The sequence below is a fragment of the Capsicum annuum genome, chromosome 5, assembly GCF_002878395.1.
Source record: "Capsicum annuum cultivar UCD-10X-F1 chromosome 5, UCD10Xv1.1, whole genome shotgun sequence".
In the NCBI taxonomy this organism is placed as follows: domain Eukaryota; kingdom Viridiplantae; phylum Streptophyta; class Magnoliopsida; order Solanales; family Solanaceae; genus Capsicum; species Capsicum annuum.
Window position 1 is genome coordinate 216,744,824 of NC_061115.1, and position 8,412 is coordinate 216,753,235.

The 8,412-nt window shown below is 37.2% G+C and overlaps 1 protein-coding gene across 1 annotated transcript; it reads right to left on the bottom strand.

The window, feature by feature from the left end:
- Positions 1-917: 917 nt before the first annotated feature.
- Positions 918-4,882, bottom strand: LOC107853660 (ankyrin repeat-containing protein At5g02620). Its single transcript, XM_047412275.1, has 4 exons — positions 4,838-4,882; positions 4,669-4,758; positions 3,798-4,340; positions 918-2,992 (listed from the first exon to the last, which is right to left on the bottom strand). Exons 1-4 carry the CDS (start codon positions 4,880-4,882, stop codon positions 2,783-2,785), a joined length of 888 nt encoding a protein of 295 aa, XP_047268231.1. The 3' UTR covers positions 918-2,782.
- Between the last annotated feature and the right edge of the window lie 3,530 nt (positions 4,883-8,412).

The following is an 8,412-nucleotide window of genomic DNA, read 5'->3' on the forward strand; positions in this document are numbered from 1 at the left end:
CAAATTCCTCATCACTATCAGAAGCTTTTAATGCCAAGATTTTCTCAGGATCTGCTTGTTCTTTGGTTCCATCAACTTCCATTTCATAAGTTCTTAAGTTCCCTACCAGTTCATCCAGGGTCATACCTGCAAGATCCTTATTTGCCTCCCTGATTGTAGTCACCTTAACATTCTATTTTGATTTAGGTAATACCCTTAGTACCTTTTCGACTTGTTCCTCCTCAGAGATAACTTTTCCTAAGGAAGTCAACTCATTTGTTAAGGAGGTAAGCTTGGTCATCATCTTATGTAGGGTTTCATTCTCGTTTATTTTAAATGCCTTATACTCAATAAACAGAAGAGAAATCCTGAATTTTCTTACTTGAGAGGTATCTTCATAAGCATTCACCAGTGCATCCCAAATTTGCTTAGTAGTAGTGTAGGTTGATACCCTGTTGTATTCAATAGGTACTAATCCACAGACCAAGATGTTCTTGGCCTTAGCATTTTTCTTCAATGCCAATAAGTCATCAGGAGTAAATTCACTCCTTACTTTCTTGACTGGTTCACCATCAACCAACTTCATTGGAATACTGGGACCATCAGTAATACTATCCCACAATTCATAGTATTCACCTTAAATGAACATCTCCATGCTTGCTTTCCACCAGATAAAGTGAGAGCCATCAAAGAGTGGAGGTCTAGTAGTTGACTGACCTTCACTGTGACCAGTAGGAGGTGAGAAATTCATCATTGATCTTTTCTTAGGTGCTAGCCTTATTTAAGACAACCTCTCTCTGATACCACTTGTTAAGAGTATGAGCCCTACTAATTGCCTATATGTGGAACAAGTAAGTAAACGTGGTTCACAGAAGAAAAAGATGAACACAGTGTTTTTATGTGGAAAACACCTAGCTCAAGAAAGGTGTAAAAATCCACGACCTGTACCTCTACAGGATTTAATCTCAACTTCACTATAACACTTGATCCTCAACAATCAACAAAATTACAAGACTTCTTGTAAATTAGGAATTAAAACATCTAACTCCTATCACTACAAAAACACAAATCTTTCCAAAATTAGTGTTCCCAAGTCTTCGAGTTCCCTAACTTGAAGGCACAACTCCTAACTTAGTTTATAGATCACTGAGACTAGAAAAATGACTCTTTACAACTCAAAGAACCTACCTACTACACACAGTCTAAGACTTGCTAAGTAAGAGACCAGGTTCTTCTTCAAGTATGTGAACTGTTTTGCTGATTGTTGATTATCTTTTCAGTGTGTTGAGTGTATTCTTTTGAATTCGTTTCTTGTATTTAAGCACACACCTCATAGAGTCCTTTAAGTGATGTAATCTTCTATGTTCAATAGGACTCTAGATAGTTTCACATTTCTTGTTGCTGCCTCTCTCACTTCTTCTTTTGAATGGAATTCTTCTTTCAATAGGATTCCTCTTTTATCTCTACAAGACCTCTTGTTCAACTCAACTTCTGCAAGCCTTCTTGTTCAACTCAATATCCACTTTTGTTTGTACGCAGAGTCATCTTATCAATAAATTGTCTGCAGCTGGTCTTGGTTCAGTTGGATGGACCAGTTTTCACAACATGTTTCATTCACATGTCTATCATCAAATTAAGAAAATCAGCATACCCGGTGCAGGGAGAGAATGCAGCATGTTATGTTAAGAAAATCATTCTAGGACAGAATTTAAATTATCAGAGAGATTACAATATTAACAAGATTATGTGAATTTCATGCATCACAGGATAGTTTTAAAACTTCCAAACTTATTCCAGTGGAAGCAATAGATAGTTACATAATTTGGAAATAACAAACCAATCAACGACTGCCATAACTTAAACTACAGGAGAAGAAAACTGATGGGTCACTTAGTTGCTAAGATAAAGTACATTTTGGAATAAAATGTGGCTCATCATCGCAGGTATGGTTGAATTTTAAATTTTGGTCCAGGATTATTTGTTTTCCACAATTGTGGTAGGATTATTTACACCACGATCGCGGTAGGATTATTTTTACACCACATTCAATAATCCCGGAATAAAACAAGAAAATGACACATTTGCCCTTCCCCAAAGCTCTTCTTCCAAAGTTTTTAAAGAAAGCCAATATTAAAATTTAAATAAGTCTTTTATCTCTCTTTTCCTTCCATACTAGTTAGTCATAGTACTACTCTTGTAGTTTCTCTTCCTTCAATTTCTATAATTATCTATTACTCTTTTGTTCTTCGATTATCATAGTATTCTGTTGTAGTTAGTGTTCGTTTAATTTTAAGACTGCTTTGTCATGCTCTCTGTGACCTTGGAGTAACTGGTAAAGTTGCTTCCATGTGACCAGGAGGACGTGGGTTCAAGCCTTGGAAAAAGCCTCTAAAAAAACTACAATGTAAGGCTACATACAATAGACCCTTCCCCAAACCCTGCGCATAGAGGGAGCTTTAGTGCACCGGGCTGCTTTGAATTGTTTTTCCTTGCGCTCCCAATGTAGGGGTAAGATCTGCATATACTCTATCCTCCCCAAACTCCACTTGTGGAATATCAGTAGGTATATTGTTGTTGTTGTACCATTAATTATTTAGTAAAGGTACGTTGATTCTATAGCATTGTCGGTGATGAAAAATGATCTCCTGCAACCGCTTATAATTAAAATAGAAGAAAACGATCTTACATAGATTGTTATATCATGTGATAAAGGATGTAATGGACTAGAAAACCATATCTTTGATATGTAATTCAAGGCATTGGGTAAAAACTGAAATATATATATAAATATATATATCTGCATTCATATCTCTGTTACATTTTCCTTGCTATATAAATAACAACCAATTGTGAATGTGATAAAGTACAATAAAATAGAGAGGCAACCTATGGAACTGAAAGTAATGGCAAGACCAAGTGAATGTGATAAAGTAGAAAACATACCAGTTGCGAATGCAATTACAACTGCTAACGTTGACAAGCACAGACAAATACCTGCGAGATCATAAAACTTCTGCAAAAAAAAATTTATGTTGAGGTTCTGAAATTACACTTGCCATGAGGAAGTAGATGAATATGGCAGCAGATGAGAATGTGAAGGCAATGGTATCGGAAACAACAAATGCACGAAATGCTATTTTCCTTATTAGAATCGCCATCCCTTGATTAGGCCTATCAGAGTCGCTCTCAAAACCTCCTGGCAATGTGATACCAGCGGCGAAAGTTATTGTCATTATCAAAGTGGCCACGACAATATGGAATTAAGCTGACTCCATAATACTTTCGATTACTGTTTGATTTGCCTTTTTAGCTTTATCGTGATCATCTTTCCTCAGTCGTATTTTTAATATTGTTCCCGTTTCATCATTCAGTTGCATTTTGACTCCTGTTCCCATTTCATCATTTGGATTATGCATGTACTCGTACTTCCACTTTACTTCAAAGTCACGTTTTCCAAATCGGCCAATGCTTCACAAATCCTCCACCAATTTCTCCTATTTTCATCAGTAGTACAGTTTATATTGAGTCAGTCGAAAAATTTAACACAGTAACTTGTCTAACTGAGAACTAATCTGTTCATAGCTTAGGAGACAATGATATCATCTAAAATAAATTCAGGCGAAGGCAGAGCAAGAAATAGAATTACAGTTTTACTTGATGTTTCAACACCACATCAAGAATGGACAAAATCTGAAGATTTGTGAGTGCACGCAAATCGTTCTTTCGCTTGACATAATCCTTGAACTAGCATTTCAATATTTCACCAGCATATATTCAAGCACAACCAGTATTTGAAAATTAAATGTGCGACCGCTTACCTTCTTTTTTGTCGTTGTGCATGACAATGCAATATCAAGTGGAGTCTGGTTTTGTTTGTTAAATGACATCTTCTTTGCTCTAGGATGGTTTATTAATTCAGGTAAACGGTTACCAGAGGCAGCAAGAAAATGGAGAGGAGTGTTGTCGTCACTATCTGGTTCATCAACAAGGCTGTCACACCTATCAGAGTCTAATAAGAAGCGGACTACCTTGTCTTTATTGTGCAATACTGCAACATGAAGAGCATTTTGATTGTTGCTGTTAAGCGTATCCCAACAATCAGGGCAGTGATTTAATAGCTCGTTGATCATGTTTACATCACCTTCACTGGCTGCAATGTGAATTGCTGTCTTCCAATCATTTTCACTGCCTGCCGGAAGGTACACTAAGGATTTTTTCCATGCCAGTATTTCAGAAACTACGTCTTCCAATCCTAATTTAACAGCATAGTGCAGTGAATTCCAACCCCACAAGTCAAGTTCCTCGCATAAAGGCTTATTCCAACGCCAGAGTGATCTAATGCAATTTGGATGTGTCAACAGTCAACACGATAAATATGTAAATAAGGGGTTAGATCATCTCGCAAATATAGTTGCACAACAGACATTACGAAACCATCAATAGAAATTGCAGATAAATCTTTTTTAGAGAGGTCGCATAACAAGTGATCTGAATGCTACATAAGTTGATTATAAGTTGATGCGGCTAATGAGAGGATCCTATTGAGACTATCGACATGATAATCCAAATTTATGCAGACGATGTTAATTATGGGAAAGTCATTAGATGTCGATACTGCAATTAACAAAAATTTCATACCTTTATGTTTCTGAATTACTGCTGCATGCAGAGGCGTCCTATTAGATGGACCTGCAGCATAAGTTGGTTCTTGCAGGATTCCAAGATGTTAATCAAAGCATCATGAAACCCAGATTCAGCCGGCAGATACAGTGGCGTCTCCTGCGCATGGTTAGGCGGAAATTCAAATTCAGAATCTTCTTTCACCAAGACTTTAACCACATCTAAATGTTGGCTCCACACGGCCTTGTGCAGCTAGCGCTGTATCTCCACTAGCATCTGTCATCCTCGTGAGTTTCTCCTTAGTATTATGATCTTTGACACATGCAGTAGCACACGTACTACTTCAGTGGTGCCCTTCGTTAGCTGCTATGTGAAGAGCGGTTTCATTTTTCTTGTTTTGACTGCATAACAATGCCGGAGTAATCTTAAGGGCTTCTCCTACCAAATGGGAGTGGCCGTAGAAGGCTGTGACATGGAGGATCGTGTTACCCTTCGGAGTGACTTGGTCGCCGTTTTCTTCATCTCTTTTCAAGTAGAAAATTGGCATCTCCAATATTGCCTCTCATCGCAGCTTTATACAAGGTCGGATCCATTTTGGATTTGGAGTTTTATCCAAGATCCAATGACAATCCTGTGAGTCCTTTGCTTTGTCTGGATGAAACATTATTATATATAGGAAAAACTAATTAGATTCTTAATGAATTTCAAAGAAGAAAGGGATCTGGTGTTTGCCTTGATCACAAGAAAGGGATTTTGATGTTTTCGTATTTCGCTTTTGTGTCAAAAGTGAAAGAATATCATGAACATAAACAGTTTTTAAGAACTTATTAAACCTCCCAAGACAAAAATAATACTTAGATCTCTTAAGATTCACTTCATCTTATGATTCTTTTCTCATAAAAACAAACAAGTAGAGTAATCGATTACTTAAGAAACGAACAAAACATGACTACACAACAAAGAAAATCTTGTAGCCAACTCAAATGGCGATCATTGGCTCCCATTTCCCCATGAGACTGGCAGACATTGCTCTGATGCACCTGACTCAACATATACAATAAGAATTCATATTAATTTTGAAACAAGATGTTGATGACATATCTATCACTCAAGAACATTATACAAAAAGGTTGAAGAACTGAAAGCCAGTGAACATGTCAAGGTTGTAACATAGACCCGAGCCTCCATGTGAGTTACGTAGGAAGTTTCAGATCATAAGGCCCATTCTTTCACCAAAGCAACGGTACTTCTTACTAACACGCGATATTATCTATTGTATCTTGCTTTCTCGTTCATGGAATGTGGGATTCTTTAACCAAACTAATAGTACTTCTTAGTAACACGCGATATTATCTATAGTATCTTGCTCTTGTAGCATCTTTATCAACTTCTAACGCCAAATGGTATGACTAACACATAAGGCAGCTGCAACATAATCGACTTTACAAGTTAAGAAAGGAACCAAAAAAAGAAAAAGAGAAAAAACAAGAGAATATCATCATAGGTTGCTTCTTAAGCACCAAAGTGAACGTCATTTCTCCAAAAGAAAAAGAAAAAAAACAAGAGAATATCATCATAGGTTGCTTCTTAAGCACCAAAAGAAAAGATTGCAGTGTAAACCATTGTAGCTATGCTTAGGGTCGGGGGAAGAGGGCCAGACAATAGGGGTCTATTGTCCGAGGACTAATCCTACATTTCTGCAAGAGTCTGCATTATAAAGCATTGAATTTGTAATACGAAAAAAATCTTGATTTTCCAAATTTATTTGAATCGCGTGAAAATATTTTTCTTGGTCTATCATTTTCAATTACATAGCCTTGTTTGTGTTGGAAAAAAGAGTCATAAGAAGATCTTAAACAGTAAAAAGCCGTCTTTATTCATGTTGTTTTTCTTTACAGATTCCTTTCTTATGATCAAAGCAAACAATATACCTTTCTTTCGATCAAAGGCGAAGATCTGTGTATTCAGAATATTTCTAAATAATGTTTCATCTAGAGAAAGCAAAGAACTCACATGATTATAATATCGGAGATTTTGGATAAATCCGCAAACCAAATAAAGTTGGAGCTAGGTCGCAGCTTGTGGCAATGTCAGCAGTTGTCATTCCATTTGTAACTGGTATGTATGCTACTTTATCACATTCACTTGGTCTTGCAGTTACTGTCTGTGCCATCGGTTGCAGCTCTTTCATTATGTACGGGCAGTGCTGCTGGATAAACGTGGTTAAAAAATAATTTGTAAGTACAAAAAAAGTATTTTTGACATATATACTTCGTGTAATTTTCTATGTACGTACATAATATAAATTCATCGGTTGCACCTCTTTCCTTGTGTACAAACTTCTGTTATGTTCCTTGAACTGAACTCGCGATATATATTAGTAGTATCTGCAAAAAGACGAGTGAAATTCATGAACATGAGCAGAGTCAGCGATTTCCAGTGCAAGTAATTGAATTCCTAAAAAATTACAAATACGAGTCAGAACGTTGAAGTGGGTGGAAACAGCCTCTGGCAGAAATGCAAGGTAAGGTTTCACATGATACACCCTTGTGGTGGGGCCCTTCCCAGGACACCGCGCATAGCGGTAGCTTTAGTGCACCGGGCTGTAGGGGTCCATCCCCATTTTTCATAGAAAACCAATTCTGCCATAAACTTTGTCAAAATTGGTTGGCAGAAGATTTGCAAATGTTTTTCCTCACGTTTCCACTGTTAACTTGCTACCTCTCCATAGAGGTACGCAATGATGCCACAAGGGCATATTTTCTCCTATAAAAGGAGCACGATAATTCACTTGGACATTAACACCAACCCGTACCAAATGCACCACACAGAGAGAAAAAGAAATGGAGAGCGGTGAGGTAATAGTCTGTGAAGGAAAAAATAGAGTGAGCAATATTTTTAGTAAGGTGTGGTAGTCACTTTGACTACAGTGTAAAATTCCTTACTAGGTATTTTAGTAAGGTGGGAATCAAAAGAGGGTTATTTCTTTTGAGTGTGTAGTAGTCACTTTGAATATTGTATTTTTTACTGCGGTGTAAAAATCCTTACTATAGTAATATAAGTTGCTAATCTTAGTCCGTAGTTTTTTCCCTTATGGGTTTCCACGTAAGAATCTTAGTGTCATTATCGCTCATATTGTTCTTGTTGTTTAACCGTATTACCTTTGTCGTAATTATTGCTCTTTATTACCGCAATATTAGTTTCGTGGCGGGATTTATTCCCAACACGGGCTGCCCTTTAACGTTGAAGTGGGTGGACCGGTGAAGGATCCAAAGGACATGTTGTGAATACGGATAACCCAGAGGCTGGACAGGCTGTTGTGCCCGAGGCTAAACTACGAAGAGGCCCAAGAATTGGACAGACCAATAATAGATTTGCTTGCAATTCGAAGAATATAGGAACGAAACTATTCACAAGATGGGATTGTACATTTTTATGGATGAAACTACATTTAAGCTGGGGAAATGATTGAATTTGCTAGCAATGTGAAAGAAATAGCCTTTAATCTCAAAAATGAGAATCATTTTGCTCCTCTACAATTTGTGATCCCATGTTTGGATGTGCCATGAGGGAATATTGCCACGATAATCAAATATCGTCAAATATCATTATTACTCTTATTATTACGCTGACCACCAGGTAGTGAGGCTTTCGCAAGGGATGTTTTCTTTTTTACATTCTCGACTCTTAGAAAGAGCGACCAAACAATCAAAATTAGACAGGTGCAAGTAGCTTAACCGCCTTATCCATCATTGAAACTATATCCGTCACACTGAAAATGTGTATGTCAAAAACCCATGCAACATAGTCATA